The sequence below is a fragment of the Cyprinus carpio genome, chromosome B18 (assembly GCF_018340385.1).
Source record: "Cyprinus carpio isolate SPL01 chromosome B18, ASM1834038v1, whole genome shotgun sequence".
NCBI lineage: Eukaryota > Metazoa > Chordata > Actinopteri > Cypriniformes > Cyprinidae > Cyprinus > Cyprinus carpio.
Genome location: NC_056614.1, coordinates 19191149 through 19213367, shown reverse-complemented (window position 1 = coordinate 19213367; position 22219 = coordinate 19191149). Strand labels below are relative to the sequence as shown.

General features: G+C 36.5%; 1 protein-coding gene across 2 annotated transcripts in view; it reads left to right on the top strand.

Annotated features, from left to right (window-relative positions):
- LOC109051794 (inositol 1,4,5-trisphosphate receptor type 2-like) overlaps nucleotides 1-22219 on the top strand; it is a 78203-nt gene that overhangs the window by 16562 nt on the left and 39422 nt on the right. For both annotated transcript variants that reach the window (XM_042744221.1, XM_042744220.1), the window contains exons 11-37: nucleotides 822-970; nucleotides 1377-1476; nucleotides 1563-1726; nucleotides 1918-2059; nucleotides 2136-2294; nucleotides 2373-2545; nucleotides 3321-3440; nucleotides 3572-3754; nucleotides 3882-4133; nucleotides 4242-4389; nucleotides 6018-6165; nucleotides 6279-6466; nucleotides 6608-6728; nucleotides 6836-6887; nucleotides 7575-7743; nucleotides 7889-8056; nucleotides 9205-9294; nucleotides 9382-9507; nucleotides 9698-9820; nucleotides 9959-10159; nucleotides 10442-10684; nucleotides 11133-11258; nucleotides 11429-11557; nucleotides 11713-11833; nucleotides 12855-13033; nucleotides 13732-13874; nucleotides 15377-15485. In XM_042744221.1, the coding sequence (XP_042600155.1) occupies nucleotides 822-970; nucleotides 1377-1476; nucleotides 1563-1726; nucleotides 1918-2059; nucleotides 2136-2294; nucleotides 2373-2545; nucleotides 3321-3440; nucleotides 3572-3754; nucleotides 3882-4133; nucleotides 4242-4389; nucleotides 6018-6165; nucleotides 6279-6466; nucleotides 6608-6728; nucleotides 6836-6887; nucleotides 7575-7743; nucleotides 7889-8056; nucleotides 9205-9294; nucleotides 9382-9507; nucleotides 9698-9820; nucleotides 9959-10159; nucleotides 10442-10684; nucleotides 11133-11258; nucleotides 11429-11557; nucleotides 11713-11833; nucleotides 12855-13033; nucleotides 13732-13874; nucleotides 15377-15485 (4026 nt within the window). The remainder of the gene's footprint in view (nucleotides 1-821; nucleotides 971-1376; nucleotides 1477-1562; nucleotides 1727-1917; nucleotides 2060-2135; nucleotides 2295-2372; nucleotides 2546-3320; nucleotides 3441-3571; nucleotides 3755-3881; nucleotides 4134-4241; nucleotides 4390-6017; nucleotides 6166-6278; nucleotides 6467-6607; nucleotides 6729-6835; nucleotides 6888-7574; nucleotides 7744-7888; nucleotides 8057-9204; nucleotides 9295-9381; nucleotides 9508-9697; nucleotides 9821-9958; nucleotides 10160-10441; nucleotides 10685-11132; nucleotides 11259-11428; nucleotides 11558-11712; nucleotides 11834-12854; nucleotides 13034-13731; nucleotides 13875-15376; nucleotides 15486-22219) is intronic.

Sequence of the window (22219 nt, the reverse complement as noted above, 5' to 3'; positions counted from 1 at the left end):
AAATGCATTCTTTTATGGAAGTAGAGCAACAAGACATAAACACTGCAAGTTTCAACATGAGATTAGTCAAATTTCTTGCAATCGTATCTTGTCAACCTTCAAATCCTGTTATGACCTTGTAATGCCAGCAAAGAGCTTTAACAAAAATAAGAGTTGCACATTTTTGCTTTTAAATACTTTGTCCCATAGACTTCCATTGGAAGTGCATTACTATAAATAGGTTATTTTATTGTATTTAATTTTTTTTTATTGTCCAGTGGGGCAGTTTTTGTTATTTTACTATTATTGATATACTATTGTAGTTTTTATACATTGTTTAAATTCGATATGTTTTCCATTTTAATTTTAATTAATTCCATTTAGTCATTTTTTGTTTGTCATTTCTGTATTTTTTTGTTTTTTAATGTTTATATTGTTTAATACATTTTTATTTCAGTTTTAGTTATTTTAGTACATCAGTGAAAATGAGAAACGTTTGCTTGGCAACTGGCTAAAATATAATAAATATTTTTCATATTTTAGTAGCATTAATTTAGTAGCATAACTTTTTTTTAAGGTTTTAATCTTAATTTTTGTTAACAGTAATAACTATGGTTTGAGGTACTTTCACCATGAATATGTAATTTTTATTTTCATGTAAAAATAAAATAAATCTCTGTAGATTCAGAAAAAAATTACATACAGGAACCTGTAATCACAAATAAGTATATTTAAACCCAGTAATAATGGTACAGTACATGCAGACTCAGTGTTACTTGCATTGTTATGTGGGTTTTCATACACCAATGTGAACTTCCCCTGTCTCTCTGTACAAACCTCAGACCAACACAGACACGTTGTACTCTAAAAAGAAGTGGCAGGCTGACAAGATCCCCTACACCCTTGTTGCAGTGCCCCATGGCAATGACATTGCCTCTCTTTTTGAACTGGATGCCACCACCTTACAGCGGGCAGACTGCCTAGTTCCCAGGTTTGTTACTGTACACTAAAATGACTTTTAATCATGAAAACCACTTCAATTTAGATTTTGCATTTATTTGTTTAACAAACTCCAAAATTGGCTAGAACTGCAAGCTAAGAGATGTAGGTGTGAAAAAGCAGCAGTAAGGGTGTGAAAGGGAGTAATGATTGTAGAACAAGTGCTCCCAGTGCATTCAAGTACTCACAAAGCCTTTTTAGAGCAACCATTTAGATTTTAAAATATACTTATGAAACCGTTTGTCCAGATTAGTTTTTATTCAAGTCCCCATTAAGTGCTGTCAATGGGATAGGAGTCCAGACTATGCCAAATGTACTGTTGGGTAGCCGAAAAATCAGTATGATGCCAACAGCTGCAAGGTCATGGGTTTGATTCCTTGAAAATATGTCCTTTTTAGGAATTCCTATGTGAGACTCAGGAACTTGTGCACAAACACTTGGGTGACCAGTACTAACATTCCCATTGATGTTGAGGAGGAACGACCCGTTATGCTCAAGGTTGTTTATTTCCTTTATTTTTATTTGAAGAAAAATTAGTCTTTTCAATGAAAGCTTGTGTAATTTTTTTCTGTTTATTTGAACAGATCGGCACCTGCCACATGAAGGAGGACAAGGAGGCATTCTCCATTAATTCTGTCCCCTTGTCAGAAGTCAGAGATTTGGATTTTGCCAATGATGCCAACAAGGTCTTGGAGATGTTTGTGCATATTTTGAGGAACAGCAATTTCGCAGTAGCAAATGAACGCAGGTATACGTCACACTTACTGAAGGCCTTTGACAATAGCATAGAAATGTATCACACTAGCATTGTCCATTGTCAATAGCATAGAAATGTATGAAGCACAGCTCACACAGAAGTCACTTTCAAGCCAAGGAAGTAAAATGAGATCACTATTATGCATTTATAGTATTAAAAACATACTTACTCTTTACATTTAGGTTTACTATTAAGCTTTTGGAGGATTTGGTCTTCTTTGTATGCGATGTGCCGAACAACGGACAGGATGTGCTGTCTGTGGTCATCTCGAACCCTAACAGAGAGAGACAGAAACTCATGAGAGAGCAGAACATCCTGGCACAGGTTTGCTCGAACAGTTGGTTCTTAAAGAATCGTAAATAGCACTGCAAATTTGTGACTGTAATTTTTATATTTGCAGATCTTTGGAATTCTTAAAGCCCCGTTTTCTGAGGTTAAAGAGTCGTCCATGCCGAAACTGGAAGATATGGGGGAGCAGCGCAATGCTCCATTTAAGTACATGCTACAACTGTGTTACAGAATTCTGCGCCATTCCCAACAAGATTACCGCAAGAATCAGGCAAGGAACATCTTCAGTTATCAGTTCGAATTGTTAGGGTTGTCCAGTAGACTAATATATGTGGCTTCTTTCTCACAGGAGTACATAGCCAAGAATTTTTCCATCATGCAGGCTCAAATCGGCTATGAGATCCTGGCTGAAGATACAATCACTGCTCTCCTGCACAACAACCGCAAGCTGTTAGAGAAACACATCACTGCACGTGAGATTGAGACCTTTGTCAAACTTCTGCGCAGGAACCGAGAGCCCAGGTCTGACCCAGAGATTTAGACATCCACTCAAATGTTTGGCACTAACCACTACCGGCAGAAAATGCTAAAGGAACTGATGAAATCTTTAAGGAAAACAAATGGATTCTCTGTAATTTGGAATCAATGTATTGGGATCAAATAAGAGATCTTTAAGACACGTACTGTACTATTCTGCTGGATAGACAAAAATGTATTATATTTTTTTCCCAAGTAGGATTTTATTTTTATAAGATTCTTATTTTCCCATTAGTAACATTTAGATTCCAAATGAGTTATATTATTAAATATTACAATAATAAAAATATAGATTTTATGTTTTAAAGTATAATTAATTCCTGTGATGGCAGAGCTGAATTTTCAGCAGCTGTTACTTCAGACTTCAGTATCACATAATCCATCAGAAATCATTCTAATATGCTGATTTAGTGCCCTAGAAACTTTTTTTATATATATTATCAGTGTTAAAAAATTTTTTTTCTTTTTTTCTTTTTTGGAAACAGTGATATATTTTTCTTAGGATTCTGTGATGAACAGATAATCAGAAGAAACAGCATTTATTTTAAACAAATCTTTTGTAGCAGTGTAAAAGTCTTAACTGTCAGTTTTGATAAATTTAATGCATTCTCGCTGAATAAAAGTATTAATTTCGTGAAAAAATATTACTGATACTTTCAAACAGTAGCGTACATTCAGCTTTGATTCTTGTTCCTGTTTTCTCATTGGTTAGTGGTGGTCTCATAGTAAACTGTATATTTTCTTGTGCATTTTTCCCCAGGTTTCTGGATTATTTGTCCGACCTGTGCGTCTCCAACAAAACAGCCATTCCTGTCACTCAGGAACTGATTTGCAAATTCATGCTGAACCCCACCAACGCAGACATCCTCATCCAGACCAAGTGAGATCCTGGGAATAGCTACAGTATATAACAATGACTCAGAGTTATTGGAAGAAACTCTAATAACTCTAATAGTGACAAGGTCGTTTTGTATTATATTAAGATATATGACTGAGTTTATGTTTCTGTAGACTGATCCCACACACAGAGACTTCTCTGGAGTCATCTTTATTCCAGGAGGATGGTGATGATGAAGAGGTATGGCTATACTGGATTGATAACGACAAAGAGCCTCATGGGAAGTCCATCCGCCACCTGGCTCAAGATGCCAAGAATAGACAAAAATCAGACGTTGACATCATCACCTACTACAGGTTAGAGTTCAATCACATCTTTGAAAGATAGTGTATTTTATTTTAGTTTATTTATTGTTTTATCTTCCAAGCAGGATCTTTTATTATTTTGAAATTGGAGTACATATGAATGTCTATCCATTCTCAGGTGTCAACTCAATCTTTTCGCTAAAATGTGCCTGGATCGCCAGTATCTGGCCATCAATCAGATTTCCAATCAGCTGCCAGTAGATCTAATCCTCCGCTGCATGTTTGATGACTGCCTGCCTTACAACCTGCGTGCCTCATTTTGTCGTCTGATGCTGCACATGCATGTGGACCGCGATCCGCAGGAGGCCGTGGTTCCTGTTCGCTATGCGCGCCTCTGGACTGAGATACCCTCCAAGATCTCTGTCAATGAGTAAGATGGAAACTACTCTTTGCCTCTAGTGCTTCTACTATTATGTGGCTTTATTTATAAGACTGCTTTGTGTTGTTCAGCTTATCTGACTGTAAAATTGGTGAACAGGTATGACTATGAGTTCAGAGACACATCCAGAGAGGACATGAAGAGAAAGTTTGCCCCTACTATGCATTTTGTGGATGAATATCTCAAAGATGTGGTCAGTCAGCCTGATCCCTTTGGAGACAGAGAGAAGAATGAATTGACCCTTGAGGTGAGATGATGTTTGGTTCTGTCAACGGTTCTCACATGTGCAATTTTCCATCAATGTGTACAGAACACCATAAATACTCTGAAATACTCTGACATTGTCAACTAAAATAATAATCAACCAACACAAAACCCACAATTCTAAACAAACACCCCAACCTCCATTAAACTCCACAAAAAAATACGGAACTTGCAACCATAGTAAGTTCCATTGAACTCTATTGGTAACGACGGAACTTGCAACCATAGTTGCTTTTGGGAAACGCACCCAGGGTAATCAATTCCAGAACAAATGACTCTTACAAGCTTTTTTTTAAGTGGGTTAGATTTATTCATATAGCAAGATCAATGTAGTCAATGAATCAGTCTGAAGAGTTGATTCTTTAAAGTGAATCAAAACCATACAAGCACGAACAGTGTAATCCAATTCTCGGACTGGTGACTTTAATAGACTTTTTTTTTTAAGATGCAGATTTGTTCATATAGCACAACTAGTCTAGTCAGTGCTGGTCACTCACTGTAGTTGTGAGTTGGTTAAATTTCTCTGCATGGCCAGTGGAGTCTAATTCTGAAATGAATGGTATTAAAGAGCTGTTTTTTTAGTAAATCAAATGTATCCGTACAGCGCAAAGTGTAGTACAGTCCCTGAACTGATGTCTTTTATAAGCTGCTTTTTTAGTGAATCTAGTGTAGTCCGTTGATTCCTGAACAAATGATTCTTAGGAATAGGCTCCATTTAGTGAATCAAAAACACAGCACAACCAGTGTAGTCTGACTGCCAAATTAATTTGATAATTCAAATCTATTCATGCAGCACAAATGGTCCAACTGATTCCCAAACAAATTAGTTGGTTTTTTGTAGAGAATCAATGCAAACTGTTTAGTTCAATTCCCCACCCTGTGATTCTTAGAGTATATGCTGTTTTTTTTAGTGAATCAAATCAATCCATACAACATGACTGCTATACTTTAGTTGAATCCTGAATGAATAGTTCTGTTTAGTAAATCAACCAGTGTAGTCTTATGATTTTTTTTTTTGTAATTCAAATCTGTTTATAGAGTGCAAACAGTGTAGTCCAACCAATTCCTGAGCAAATGACTCTAAAGATTTGGTTCTATTTAGTGAATCAAAAACAAAGCTCAACAAATGTGGTCTAGTTCCCACACCATAAAATGTATTGTAGTGAATCAAATTCATCCATACAGCCTGACTGGTATAGTTCATTCGACTCTATTAGTGAATGAAAAATACAGCACATCCAGTGTAGTTGGATTCCAAAAGTGTGTACTGTACTTTATTAGCCATTATTTTTAAGTCAAATTGATTCCTTAACAATTGGATTGGTTCTTTGTAGTGCATCAGAAACATAAAGCGCAAAGAGTGTAGTCCTTATGAGGCAGTTCTTTTTAGTGAATCAGTCACACGGAGCTTATGTTGTACTTCATGCTCGTGTGTCTGTGTGTTTTGTATTTGTGTGCCAGCTTTGATGTTTTTCTTGAGTGTATTATGTGACATGTCCAGAGGACCGAGCAGAGCAGATTGGCTGCATTAGCTCTACCAGAATACTAATGATTCAGTCTCTAACACTCTCTTAATTTGAATGGCTTTTCCTCTGTCTGTCGCTCTAACAGGTGGTCCACCTGGCACGTAACCTGGTCTACTTTGGCTTCTACAGTTTTAATGAGCTGCTGTGCCTCACACGCACCCTGCTGGCCATCCTGGACATTGTCCAACCCACTTCCACATTTATGTTCAAACTCAACAAGAGCCCCGAGGGAGGTGAGACCCCATTTTAAAGCTGTCTTCAGTGTTTGTTTTTTCAGTGTTTGTTTTGCAAGATAATTGCTGCTTGTCCTTGAAGCGGTGTAACACTTCAGGCTGTGTTTGTGTAGGTAATAATGTCATGCGTACCATCCACGGTGTGGGTGAGATGGTGACTCAGATGGTTCTGAGCAGAGGCTTGATGATGCCCCACTGTCTCCCTGATGCTCAGCCAATCCACGGAAAGCAAATCTGTCTCCCTGACAACCAGAACGTCATGGTGATGGACACCAAGCTCAGGATTATTGAGATTCTGCAGGTGATGCCCTTGTAGACTGTTGCATTGCAATGAACTACATATATCAGTTATACAACACAGACTCAAGTTTATGTCGAAGATAGTTTTAGAGGTTCTGTTAAATGTTGGCATCCTTTTTCATTTCATCTTTTCTATTTATAGTTCATTCTGAATGTGCGTCTTGATTACCGCATCACCTATCTGCTGTCTATTTATAAAAAAGAGTTTGGCGACCAGACTTTGGACACTTCTGCTTCATTGGCAGAAGTTCCTGTCATGGCTGGTGAGAGTTTCATGAAATATACAGTAAAATAAATTCATTTCCAACCACACCATGCAGTTGATTAGTTTATTGTTGGTATGTTTTAATATTACTGTGGTATGTTCCAGAGCCAAACATTGAGGAGATTGCGGAGAAAGCAGAGAATATGTTTTCAGGGAGGTGAGGGAATGATTTCTTGCAATGTGTTTGTTTTTGTTTCTGTTTGGTGTATAAAATATGATTGAATTGTGATACCTGAATCACTATTAGCACCGATACTGCCTTTTTTAAATGGATTGAAAATAAGTCAGACTGTCGATACAGTAATACTGTGAAATATTGTTAAAATTTGGAATAATTGTTTTATATTTTAATATGCGATTTATTCATATGATGGCAAAGCTGAATTCTCAGCAGTCATTACATTATTTAGATCTTTCAGAAATCATTCTTTCCTTCAAAAATTCAATATGTTGATTTTGTGATCAATAATCATGCCTTATTATACTAGATTTGATTTATAGAATGTTCAAAAGAACAGCATTTATTTAAAAAAAAACAAATTGTAACAATTTGTTACAAGTTGTTTCACCTTTGATCAATTTAATGCATTTTTGCTTAATACATTTTTTTTTCTTTTAAGCAAACCATAAATATTGCTAACCTTAAATTTTGATTGGGAGTGAAAATAAACTTTTTTCCCATTTAGAGGCATTTTTACCGTTATTTCGAATTTTTTTTCTGGCAATAAAAAGAAGCAGTGTGCTGTGTTTTTTTTGCTACTGTGTCTTTATGACTTCTATGTTAACACTTGATTTTAGGATTGGCTTCATTACTGATTCAGATCTTGTGCTGTTGTGTTCACAGTGCTAAGGAGAGGAGCTCGGTGGACCTTGATGATGAAGGCGGTCAGACGTTTCTGCGGGTGCTTATTCACCTCATCATGCAGGACTACCCTCCGCTGGTCTCTGGCTCTCTTCAGCTCATCTTCAAACACTTCAGCCAGAGAGCCGAAGTTCTGCAGGCCTTCAAACAGGTCTCACTCTCACTCATACTTCTCATCTGTTCTTCTTATCAGTGTATGGAGACTATAGCACAGGTTTTAAATATTCTGTTTTAATGGAAGAACCACAAGTTTTGATGGTGATAATGGCCAGTTAATGGTGGTGTTTGTTTTGCAGGTCCAGTTGCTGGTTTCTGAGGAGGATGTGGAGAATTATAAGAAGATTAAGGCAAGTCTGGACCAGCTGCGGCTGACAGTGGAGAAGTCTGAGCTCTGGGTTGAGAAGAGTGGAGGTTACAGCAATGAAGACATTGCCGAGAATCAAAACAAAGAGCAGAATTTGGAGGTGCGCACCTACTGTAGTAACACTGCAAGCCTATTGCTAAATTGTAATGCAGCAGATTTGCTTCCTCTCTGCAGTGCATTGTGAATACAGCAAAGAGAATACATTTGCCATCTTATTTTGTAAGACTTTGATACAGCAGTTAATGTTTGATGTGGATTAATTTTGTTACCCTCGTAAGAGTAGTTCACTAGTAATTCTGTCCTAATAGTGTCCTAATGTCCTAATCATAATGCACATTAAGTTTTATTTTCTTTGTAGTTTAGTAATCATTTTTAATAATTTTTTGCTATTGTCAAAAAGCAAAAATTTCATTAATTGAAATGAAGCTGAAAATAAAATATAAATACTGTATATAAACAACTTTTAAAAAACCTTTAAAAAAACTTCTTTTATTTCAATTAGTTGCAAAGGCAAAACTTTTAATATTCATCCAAGTTGAATTACTAAACTACTAAAAAAAAGAAAAAAAGTATACATGTATTTTGCATGATATTATGAATACTTAAATCAAATTTAAAATGAAAAATAAAAGCTTATTCAAAATATTATATATAATATAATAGTATTATATAAATCATTCTAAAATAAAAGAGTTAAGTATATAGATCAGTCATGAAACTCTAGATGGTGCAGGCTGATGGGGCATTAATGTAACTGATGATATTCAGAGAGTTAAACGACTTGGCACAAGCTGATTGGTTCATGCATATGCAGCCAATGAGCTTACTGCCCTGCATTTATATGGCTGGCTAATATTCACTTGAGATTCCTGCAGCGTGCTTTGAGAGTTCTCTGAAACCCTCCACCTTCCCCAGCTCCGCCTGTATAGATCTGCTACGGGTTATTTTATATGCTATTTGTGCAGCAGTATGTCTACAGTACTCATGGCACTGTATTACCGTATGCATTGGCAGTAGAAAGTTCCTGTACTTGCCTGAAGCAGCAGCAATAATCAACAACTACAGCAATAACCAACAGCAGCAGCAATTCAGCAGCAGCGTAGAAGATCTGTCCGCCAAGACCAAATACATTTACATTGTCATATCCATCACCATGCTAAAATGTTCAGAGAGTTGTCATGATTGAAATAGATATATGTTATGAGACACTAAATAAATTGATTTCACACCTTAATTTCTGGTTTATAGGAAGCAGGTATCTTGAGCCCAGTGCAGGATGGGAATGGTAAACCTCAAATAGACAGCAACAAAGCCAACAACTACAAAATCGTCAAAGAGGTTGGAACTTTTTCATACAGTGTGCCTCAACTCCAATTACGAAACATTTTCGAAAACTTCAAACTTGTGATTTTGTTTCTGACGTAGATCCTGCTGAGTCTCAGTAAGCTCTGCTCTCCCGGTAAGAAGATTCGTGTGCAGCAGCAGAGGCTGTTGAAGAACATGGGAGCTCACACTGTAGTGCTAGACCTCCTCCAGATCCCATATGAGAAGGTGAGTGGACGTTCCTTCACTGCTTAAATGATCAGTTCAGTATTTTATAGATTCCACAACCAGAAGTCAGAAGTGGTTTAACCATAATATAATCGTAACATTATCATATGCTACTGTAAAATAAAACTAGACCTGGAGATTGTCATATTGAGATCCTTATGCTGCCAAACTCTTGCTGCTCCATCTTCAGGGGGACGAAAAGATGGACGAGATCATGTCTCTAGCCCACACTTTCCTTCAGTACTTCTGCAGAGATAATCCTCAGAACCAGGCGTTGCTGCACAAACACCTCAACCTCTTCCTCACCCCTGCGGTGCGTCACCACTGAGTTGATTTCAGCTGAGGACACTGTTAATGAGCATTACACGTCCTTTCTATTAATAATAGATTATTTGGTGTTAAAAGGGAATTCTGATGCTTTTTCGTTTGATTATCTCTTTGCTTTTCTCAGCTTCTGGAGGCAAAAACCATGTGCTACATCTTCAGGAACAACTACCACCTGTGCAATGAGATCAGCGACCGCGTGGTGCATCACTTCGTGCACTGCATGGAGACCCACGGCCGTCACGTGCAGTACCTGCGCTTCCTTCAAACCATTGTGAAAGCTGATGGCAAATACGTAAAGGAATGTCAATGCAAAGTCATGAACGAGGTGAGAAGGACCTGAGATATGGACACATGGGTCATGTTTATAATACTCCAAATACTAAAATAATATTTTTGCACATATTAAGTAATTAAAATTTAATAATATAATTTGAAAATAATTATATTTTATATCTATTGTTTCTTTCTATAATTTTATGATACTTATCAGTAATTTAGAAAATATTTTAATACTCATTTTTGTATCACTCTCCACTAATTGTCAGTATAGATGGAATTTATGTGACTGTAGAGCTAAATCAGACATTGTGTTTGTTTTGGGCTGTAGCTGGTGAATGGAGGAGAAGATGTGTTGGTTTTCTACAATGACCGTGCCTCTTTCCCGGTGCTGCAAAATATGATGTCGTCTCCGCGGGAGGAGAATGATGCTCTAGCATACCACATCACCCTAGTGGAGCTGCTGGCAGCCTGCACCGAGGGCAAGAACGTTGATACAGAGCTCAAGTGCAACTCACTTCTGCCGCTTGATGACATTGTCAAAGTGGTCACGTACGACGGCTGCATTCCAGAGGTGATGGAACATTAACCGTACCTGAATGTTCTCTTGAAAAGCTCACCATGACATATTTGAAAAGTGCTAGAGCTGTTGATTTTGTTGTAATGATGCTTTTATAATTTATCTAATGACATTTGTCTAATAATGGAGAACAAAATGTTTGCTGATGCTATTACTGTGTATCATAAGTTAAAAGTTAAAACTCTCAAGAACATGTACAGTATTGATCCTTGAATGGAAAACAGATGGAAATGCCACAATGCTTTAATATACAGTATTAATGAATGAATTAATACATTTTTTAAGGCCACAGTATACCAAGGTACTGAATGATTACAAAGTACATGGTATTTACCTGGTACTCCAAGATACTTCATGGCATTGCAAAAAAAATAAAATAAATGAAACTAGATTTTTGTAAGTGATCAGCAAGCCTTTTTGATTGTTTTTAAATCTTTTGCAGGTAAAAATAGCATATGTAAATTTCGTGAACCACTGCTATGTGGACACTGAGGTGGAGATGAAGGAGATCTACACCAGCAATCACATTTGGAAACTCTTTGTCAGTTTCCTTGCAGACATGTCAAGGGTGAGTTGACTGACACCAACTAACTCTTTCTCTCTCGGTTTCCCTCCCTCGCAATTTGTGAGGCATCATATACAGGCTTAAAGAGCTTTTTAGGTCATCTGTGACTGATTTGTGCTTGCTATGTGGGTGCTAAGCATCCTGAACTGATGATGATGATGTTGTTGTTGTAGGTGTCTAACGGCCCCACAGACAGGAAGCATGCTGATACATGCCTCGAAAAATATGTCACTGATACCATCATGGCCATTGTCAAGGGCTACTTCGGCTCGCAGTTTTCTGTCAGCAACTCAAACCTGCAGGTAGAGTGAGAAAATTCAATTCACGAGTTCCTCACCTCATCTCAGTCTGATGTGAAGAGGAGACGTATTTCTTTCCTTATGCTCTATGAATCAGTCATATTAATGTTGCTTTATTAATGCTGGTTGACATTGAGATATTTCTATCTCTTCGTCAGGCCCATCAAGCAACTTTCGTTAAGCTGCTGCAGTCAGCCTGCAGACTCTACAACTGCACCTGGCTCAACTCCCTTCAGAAGACTAACATTGAGGGATGCATCAAAACCCTTGCTGACGTGGGTAAGTTTCACATCTGCCAGTGATGAGTCTTAACCCAAATATAACACCTCCATGGGATAGAGGGGTTTGGTTTGTGGATTAAATGTTTTTTTTTAATGAATAGTCATATATGGTAGATTCATCATGACTAAAAAAATGCTTCCAGCTAATCATTCGATGCTGACATCTTTTTAAATATGTGTATGTGTATGTATGTATGTGTATGTATGTGTGTGTGTATATATATATATATATATATATATATATATATATATATTTATAGACACAACATTTTTCTTAAATATATATATATATATATATATATATATATATATATATATATAAATTTAAGAAAAACGTTGTGTCTAAATATGAAATATATTTATATATAATATAAATTATATGAACATTTAAAAAATATATATATACTGTATGTGTGTGTATTTTTATATACATAATATTATGTAAGCAAAAATTTTTATTTTGGGTTCAATTAATTGTGATTAATCGTTTGACAACACACACATCCACTCACTCACACACACACACACACACACACACACACACACACACACACATATATATATATATATGTATATGTGTGTGTGTGTGTGTGTGTGTGTGTGTGTGTGTGTGTATTTACATATATATTCCATTGTTTAATTCTTTTCGGTTAGTTGTTAATTCTGGAAAGACAGGTCTCAGGATTCATGTGGTGTGTATTTAAACCTGGTTTAACATTCTTATTTATTTACGGTATTTATGAAGTTATTGACATTTAATTCAAAAAGTACTGCATGCAAAAATCATGCAACCTGTAAAATTAATAAATGAAAAATGTATGAATAATGGATGTTATATCTGTGGAAACTGTCACAAAAGTTTACTCTTGCCTTAAACTGAAAAATACTATAAAAATGTCCCCAGAAAAAAAATATAAGAGTGTTTGCCATTAGTGTTTGAGAATATTAATATGTTTAACGTTTAAAATGTAAGAAAATGCATAAAGGTTATAAAGGCATCTTCATCTAACCCTGTCCAGCTAAGAGCCGGGCAATCCCCATTCCAGTGGACCTGGACGGTCAGGTCAATACCCTGTCGCTAAAGACACACACCAGCATGGTGCAGCGCGCAGTGAAAGACTGGAAGCTGTCAACCCGCGGTCGACCCCGTAAGGAGCCTTTTGGGGCCCATGATTACAGGATCATTGAGAAACTACAGGTAACGTCACCCTTGAATCTAAAAATGTCACTGTTATTTAACCTCACAACCTCAAAGGCAACTGACCAATCAGAATCAAGTACCATATTTTCTGGAACATTTAAATTGCATTTTTCTTTATCATCGGAAGTGTGCTGTGACTATTTACTTTCAGTTTCAATATAAGTAAATTAATTTAGGTTTGCCATTTATAATAAATGTTGTTTGTAATTAATGCCACTACAGTTTATGTTTGTTTTATACATAAATAGTTAATTCCTGTTCTATTCCGGATACTATTAAATGTAAAAGAGGGGAACTGAAATACATGTTTATTGTGTTTGTAATGTAAATTGTAAACTGAAAACTTCGCGTTTATGTTTATTTCTTAATGTAATAATAACGTGACTTATATAACTATGCAATGTGGTTTTTTTTTTTATGTCAAAGTGTATTTATTCAAGATTTTCATGATTTACAAAAAACAAACATCAGCACAATTCAATTTTGACCTAATGCAGATTGTTTTCCTTCCAGAAAGCTATTATTTAAAAAAGTAATAATAATAGTATACCACATTGCACATTGTCACTGATTTAATCACTACCTTAGCTACACAGCTAATTCGATAACAGTAATAGTATTTGTGCATGTTAAATGTCTTCTGTCTATGACACTGACTACTGCTTTTGATTGGATGTTATGTGTATGTGTTTCAGGGAGTCGTTGTGTATCTGGAGGAGCAGTTTAGTCCACAGGTGCACGCAGAGTTTTCTGTATTAGTAGATGTGCTACAAAGCCCAGAGATGCTGTTTCCTGAGTCTGCGCAGCTCCGCAGTGAGGATGGAGCCTTCATGTCTAAGTGAGACACACACCCACATCAAACGAATTAAAACCGTGCGTCATACGCAATGAATATATTAAACAAGTCCAGTGGCAGTGTTAAAAATAGCCATAGGTATAGGTATGACATTATAAATCCATGAGAATTTCTGCTATAACATTTACATCAGCAGTACCCTTAACTGATTGTTTGTCTGTTGTATGTTTGTCTGTAAAAATGGATTTAAAACATGGAAATGCCAATTTTAATTGACTTGAAAATGTGTTCATGTTTGTATGCATGTGTTGGATCTGGTTGTGCTGTGATTAGTATACCAGCAGCATCATATATGAGCTATAAAATATGTTTGTTGTGAATGTGCCTGGAGTTCTGAGTGCTTTATATAAGCAGTTATCTGAGTCTGAGCACGATATACCTTTAAAATCACAGACCGTCTGTGTGTGATTATATAAGTCTACATGACTAGGACAGACTGTAAAGCAGATTTCCTGTTTTATGTGTCACAATTTTTTTAACATTCCATTTATTGAAATAACATGACTTATGGAAAATTGTTGCAAAAACAATTCAAATACTTACTGTATTGAAAACAGTCTCAAACTGCCAACCCAATAGTATGTGATATTGTCATATGTGGCTGGACTTTTTTCTTTTAGTTTTTTTTTTCTTAAAATCCGGCTTGCAAATCAATTGAATTTATTTACAGATATCAAATATATGGATTGATAACAATGTAGACTGCTGTTCAAACGTTTTGGGAAAGTAAATTTTTATAAAAACAAAATTAAAGAAATTAACAGTTTTGTACAGCAAGGATGCATTCAATTGAGAAAAAGCAACAGTGAAGACTTGCATTGTTAAAAAAGTATCCTGAAAAAAAAATGTAACAGCGCAACTGATTTTAACATTGATATGAAATCTTTCTTGAGAACCAAATTAACATATTAGATTGATTTATGAAGGATCATGTGACACTGAAGCCTGGAGTAATGATGCTGAACATTCAGCTTTGCCATCACAGAAAAAAATTATGTTTTAATATTTTATTTTAAATTGTAAAAACATTTAAACGATATTATTGTTTTTACTGTATTTTTAATCAAATAAAACGGCCTTGGTGAGCATAAGAGAGATAGTTTAAAAACATTTAAAAAATCTTACTAACCTCAAACTTTTCAACAGTAGTGTATTTGTATTCCTTAAATATTTTAATAACATCTGACTGTTATATAAAATCCAGTTTTGTCATGTGTCTAGCCTGTAAATGGGACTGTTACTTGCATAATCTGTTGTTCTGAAGAAATACTGTATAATTTCAGCCAGCATTGCTCCACTAGACACAAAGAATTAAATTCTAAATATGCTAGGGTAAAAAATTAGATGAAAATGTCTTTTGACACATCATTAATTGTATGTATTGATTATAGTTAAATGCATAGTTGCAAAACATTTGTAGTTGATGTGATATCCTTGAATTATATTATGTTTAGTGTGAAATATATAAATATAATTTCTCTCAGGCTCATCAAACACACCAAGAAACTGATGGAGAAAGAGGAGAAGCTGTGTATTAAGATCCTGCAGACCCTGCGAGAGATGCTGGATAGGAAAGAAATATTCGAGGAAAAGGTAAGTGTGGTGGGAACTTTCCGTAACGTTATTCTGGCTTTTTTTTGCTCACCCTTTTTTCTTATGAGTGAATATATTATCTTAGTCTGTAATTATGAGAATGTGTAGAAAATGTGTTTCTTATACAACCTGCCACTAACGAGCATTAACACAGTAAACATGCACCTGCCACCTGTGATGTCATAATGCCATTAGGGAATGTTGTTGCCATGCCAGTAACCACCAGAAGAGGGCGATAGTCCCAAAACCAAGGACTGTGAACCTGATGACCCCTCCCGTCAACCCCTAGAGCCGAGAGTGCTTATGTGTGTGCGTGCGGGCGTGCGAAGTGAAGCGCAGCTCATGGGCCTCTGCAGTGTCGTTGGCATCTGTAGCAGGGTGAATGCTGGGAGACCTAAAGCTCCAGACAGTTAATCAGCATTCAGTGGAGAAAGAGTCCCGCTCTGTTACATAAGCAAAGGCACATGAGGACACGCTCATAGTGTTGGAGCAAGTAGCCAAATCACCCAGCGCCAAAAATCAATACTGCAGAGATCTGACTACGGCCTTGCACATGGAGAGAGAGAGTGAGAGAAAAACAAAGAAAAGGAAGAATAGAAAAATAAGAGGAATAAAGGACAGGAAAAGCTCTAGCAGATTAATTCCCAGTTGTTGCATCATAAACATTATGACATTATAGTCGTTAGTGGCAGAAAGTCTTAAATGTAGCATACAAGACTTGTGATAAGTTTAAAAGTGTAAAGGTTCCATTAGCCAAATTTCAGCACAATTTTGCATGCAAAAACAGGTCAATTTTCAATAGTATAGCGACGTACTGTATGAAGTACAGCTTTCAAACCGAGCAGATTTATTTTGTTTTGTTTGACGAAATTTTGTGAATGAGCGAAAGCTTTGTGAAGGAATTTTTTCACCCTTACACAAAACTCCCGATCACACGGATTTCTATTAGAATGACTGAAATTGACGACGAGGAACAGTATATGTTACTACACTTTAAAAGTTGCGTTACGTAAATTTTTTTTTCCATGTACGTGTAAGTTTTGGAGCGTACGTTCTCCACAGGGTTTGGCTGTGTTTGCTGTGTTGTTGTGTTATAAACATGATGACATCATAGTTTTTATGATATCACAGTGAGTGGCGGAATGTCAGCACTTAGTTTTGCCAGCTGAACATGTTGAACCAGCATTTGTTAAATCAGAATTTGTTGAATCAAAAATTTGCCTGTGAAATTTTGCCAAGCAATGGTAAATGTAACCGCATATTCAAAGCGACTCTCTATTTAAGCAGTAAGCACACACTGTATAAAGACATTGGTAGATGTCTTATATTTTATATGTACAATAAACGGATTAATTACACCATAAAGGGAAAAAAGTTGAGATAAGATTAGAAAGCATGTAGTTTGTGAATGCCAAAATGCCAGTCTATCAGTCATGTCCAAAGCAAGACTCAAGTCAGTACATAGCCCACGCATTATGATAACAACGGCAGATAAAAGTAAATAGTGAATAAATTACTGTAGAGTGATTCCTGATACAAAGTGCACAACAAATACACTAAACACGGAATCTTAAATATGTGTGATGCACTAGAACAGACCTCGTTGCTCTTGCCTTTCTCACACGCACATTTGAGGGTCTTCTTGCAGTGGACTGTTGAAAGTGCATACCGCCACCTATTGCATGACAGCGGCATGACAGCTGATGAATCATCGGTGGATCGGGCTTAGGAGAGCCGATATGATTAGTTAAAAAAGCTTAATTGGCCCGATCTTTGAGATCAACTCGGGACATCCCTAATTATGATATCACAGTGCGTTGCAGAATGTTGTAAACGTAACATACAAGACTTGTGACTAATTTAGAAGGTGTGGTCAAATTAGCGTTTACAGCGAAATTTCATGTGCAAAAAACAGGTCCGTTGTTTATGTCGAGTTGTATGAAGCACAGATCACACAAAAGTCACTTTCAAACCAAGCAGTTTTGGGTTGGAACTTTTTTATCCTTGCGCGAAACGTCCAATCGCACAGATTTATTTTATTTCGGCTGGAATTCACCCTAAAAATTTCGCAGAGCAGCGATAAATGTGGCCACACCTTAAAAGGAATTTGTTTCGTCTCTCCACCAAAAAAACAAACAAACAAAAAAACTGGTTTGCGCAATTTCACATCAGTACGTGTTTGTTTATTTTGGAGCATTCGTTTCCCAGTGGGTTTGTCTGTTTGCCATGTTATTTCATCATGGTCATTATGACATCATGGTCATTATGACATCACAGTGAGTGGCGAAAAAGTCTTAAATGTATTTTAAGTTTAGAAGTGTAAAAGTGACTCCGATTTGTTCCGTCTCTCCATCACAATAAAGATAGTTTGTGTAATTCCACGTCCATATGTGTTTGTTTATTTTGGAGTGCTTGTTCTCCACGGGGTTTGGCTGTTTTGCCGTGTTCTTCCCGCCCTGAGAGTGGTGCTGCGGTTTCATGCAGGCCTGCGCGGCACAGACCGCTGGCTCCCCGGGGAGACAGAGAGTAGGAGGGCGAGCGAGGGAAAGAAGGAGGGAGGGAGCGAGCATGTGAGAAGCCATGTGAGGGAAGAGAAAAAAGCGTGGCACATCAGCAGGCGGAGGGATTGGAGAGGCACGGTGTCTGCTGAGTCCATGAGGCGACGGAGCGGGGGGTGTTTACGTAACACGCCTGCAGTGTCTGAGCCAACCTCACGTGGCTCATCATGTTCTCTCTCTCTCGCTCACTCACTCGGTCTCTCCCATCATTTAGCACTTGTTTATCTCAGTGCTTTTTATCTTAAGTCTTTGTTTTCGGGTTGAATTTCTCTCATACTAGCTCGAAGCCATTTTTTTTTCTATCTCTCGTCAGTGACTTGGTGATTTGGTTGCTGAGCAGCAGGTCATGACTCATGAGCAGATATAATTGGTCTCTCTCTCTCTCTCTCTCTCTCTCTCTCTCTCTCTCTCTCTCTCTCTCTCGAATGATCACTTGTGTCAGCGTGGTGAGCTGAACGTGAGCATGTGTCTGCACACAATGTACAAAATGTTTAAAATGTCAAGCAGGTGCTGTTGTTCTGCTGTAATTTTAGATATGTAGTAATGGCCAAGCGGTCACAGCAGAGAAAGCTGAGCACAAAGGTTCAAAGTGGGGACAGTATCCGTGTATTTTTCTGTGTGTTTATTTAGTTTTTGCCACTATAGAAGTATGTGCAGTTGTAGTTGTTTAGGAACATTTGACTTATGGTTCCAGGGAGGGTGTGGTTTTGACTGTTCTAATTTTAATTGATTTATTGACTTAAATGATTTATTCATGCATCATTTTTTTTTATTGTGTTCCCTCATAATCTTTAATCAAAAACACTAACTTCATCTAGCCCCCGCAATAAATTAAATTTGTTCATGACGTTGTCATAAAAATAAACTAAGAATAAAGTTTTCTATCATTTCCAATAAGTTTTTTAATTTCTAATAGTATTGGCACCACATTCCTTGCTAACTACTGTGTAGTCACTTTTTTATCCGTTTAAAAAGTTTGAAAAAGTTAGATTGTTTTTTAACACTTTCTAAAGAAATTTGATATGCTCACCAAGGCTGCATTTATTTAATAATTATTATTCTTATTCATATTAATAATATTATAAAAAGTAATATTGTGAAACATTATTGCAATTCAAAATTACTGTTTTCTATTTTAATGGTTTTTTTTTTTTAAATGAAAATCTTTCCTGTGATGTTTTTTTTAAATGGATTTAAATATATTTTTTGTAACAATGTAAAAATCTGTCATTTTTTATCAAATTAATGAATCCTTTATTTTCTTAAAATAATAATAATAATACAGTAGTTTTAATAATTACAAATTAGAATAAATTTTGCCAAATTGTTGATGACGACTGCCTTAAGGCACAGATTTAAATGACTTTGGGCGTTAAAACAAAAAGTTCTGAAACTTCAGACCATAATGTACTGTGCTATGTTTGTGTGCAGGTTGTGTTCTAACATAATGAACTACGTCAATGAAAACGCAAGTCTGTTCATAAATTTCCAATACTGGCACAAGCACCAGCACCATTTTCATGGAAAAGGGGGTAATAGATGCACCGCACAGGCTTTGTGTTTTTGCAGAACGTGATAAACGTGTGAGCTGGCGTGGCTGGGTGTACGTGTGAAACCCTTCAGTAAGACAGCCAGGCCACTTCTGGTCCTTGCATACTTTCTCTCTTTTCCAAGATGTTTCTGTTTATTGCGTCCGGCTCTTGTTACAAAACATTAACCACGGCCTGTTCTGGAGTGTGTTTATTTAAAGTAATACCTCGCGTCTCACGAGTTGGGCGTACCCTTGAAGTAAACTCTCTCATACCAGTATTTGGTGACTAGCTTTGTGTGTGTGTGTGTGTGTGTGTGTGTTTGTGTGTGTGTGTGTGTAAACAAGCCTCTCCTGTTTGTTGACAAAGGAAAGAAAAGCCCTGTTACATAACAACCTATGCCTCTCTCTCGCTCTCTCTCTCATCCTGCCTGTATTTCTCTCCAGCCAAGTTTCACACTACCGCCCAGAGGCAAAGCGGCTTTCCAGATTACCAACCTCAAACGGTTAAGCTCCTCACACACATGCAGATACACACACATCACTGAACACACAATGCTGGGCCGGGGGTGGGAACAGGACATGTACACGCTCTGAAATTCATGCACATACATCAGCTCTGTGCAAGCAGGTCTCCCTGATGACTGCGGTGGAATACGACTGTTTCAGCCCACACACAAATCCTGCCAGAACTCTTAGACCAAAGCCTACATGGACACACACACACGTTTAACCCAGGAGTCTCGCCAATGCCACATGCTAGCATACCTGTTCATGACCGCTGCAATGAAATAAAGCGAGAGGTAGTGTCCCTGCTGCTACATTGAGCATTTAAAAAATCTATACAAAACACATACGCAATGCATTTAATTAAGGGGAAAAAAAATGGTTTGAGACCACATTGAACATCTGGGATTCAAAATTTGGATATAAGCTAAATTGTAGGATTTTGAAAAATGTAAAAAGTATTTTTTTTTTCTTTTTTATATAAATACAGTAGTTGTTGTTTTTTTTTCTTTTGCTGCTCATTAAAAAAAAAATGAAATGTAATTTTTTTTTTTAAATGGCATTTTTTCATTCTGCACTTTTAAATTCAGTTCTGCACTTTTAAATTCAGTTTTTCTTCAGCTTTACTTCTAAAATCTGATTTAAAAAATTAGAAAAAAAAACCTCTTACTACTATTTTTCCCACTGTAAAAAAACAACTTTATAATTATACATTATACATGGCTATGGTGTTTTGAAGTTAGGATAAAATTTATGAAAGGAATTTTTTTTTGTTAGAAAAAGAAATCTTACACAAGAAGACCAGGGATATATTTTTAAAGTGATTAAATATTGTTCATTTTGATGTCATGTTTGACATCATACACTAAATAGGATTTCTAGTTTAATTTTGTCTTTAGAAATAAATTATTAAGCTAGTACATCCAAAATCTGTTTAAATCATGCTCTTGTCTTACCCTGGTAAACATACAGTATTTAATTTTATATTTCACTTGCAATTTCATGTTTTAGCCACATTTTTGTATTGCATTTTAATGCATTATATCTTACACTGTTGAAAATTCTTCCTTCTCCTTGTAAATGTGTTTGTGTATTTGTAAGGGTGTTGTTTTTTTCCCGTCCCACCCTCATTGTTTAAATAAGTCATCAAGCATGGTGCAAGAGGTGTGTGGTCACTAGGGGTGTCCCCAACCAAGGATTTTCATAGTTGAATCGGAATTTTTGAATCTTGCGATATTTGATTAATAGTCGAATCATATGTTTTGGGCGTGAGTCAAGTCAGACATTCGACAGTCATAATTACGTTAACACACAGGGAAAATGTGTAACGGACGCCTCGCAGATACAAATGGGGTAAACAATGTTTTATGTTTTGATTAAAAAAGATAGTTAACATTAAATGTCAGCGAAACCCTAAGGATTCACAACATTTTTTACAATAGTGCTCTCATTATAACCTTATGTATATGACAGTAGTTATTAATGTTCTGCATTTCTGTTTTGAGCAGCGTGCGCTGAAGATGACCGGTAGAACGAAGCAGCAGGTTTTTAATCAATGGGATTTAACTCATCATTTATCTCATATAGAATATGTTTCGTTATTTATACAACATATAGGCTATCTGCACAAAATGCCCCGAATGCACATGAACATGTCTGTGCGGCTCTGAATGAACTCCTTTTGTGGACACGTTCTTCATGCAGCAATGTGCAGCGTTTTATTATAATAGTGTTCTCATTATAATTGTTATATGACAGTCCCAGTCATAGTCATTAATATTCTGCATTGTTGTTTGTCCTGCTCGTGCTGCGCGCTGAAACAATGAAGCACTTCACTGCAGCGTAACTAAACCAAATGCATCTTATACGAGATAAATAATATATACACGATAAATATAAACCGGCTGAAATGTTTTGAAATCACTTGTACCTTTCACTCTGCCTGTGTCAATTTGAGTCTTGTTAAAGTTTTAAATCTCTGCCGCCAAAATGCTTCTCTGTCAGTTACAGATTATGGAAAGTTAAACTTAAATCTATAGAAATGGTTGGATTTATTCACGCATGTTAAAATATTTATTTGAAGCTTCTTTCTTTTCAGATTCTTATTTACAGCATTATTTTAATAGGCTGTACATTAACTT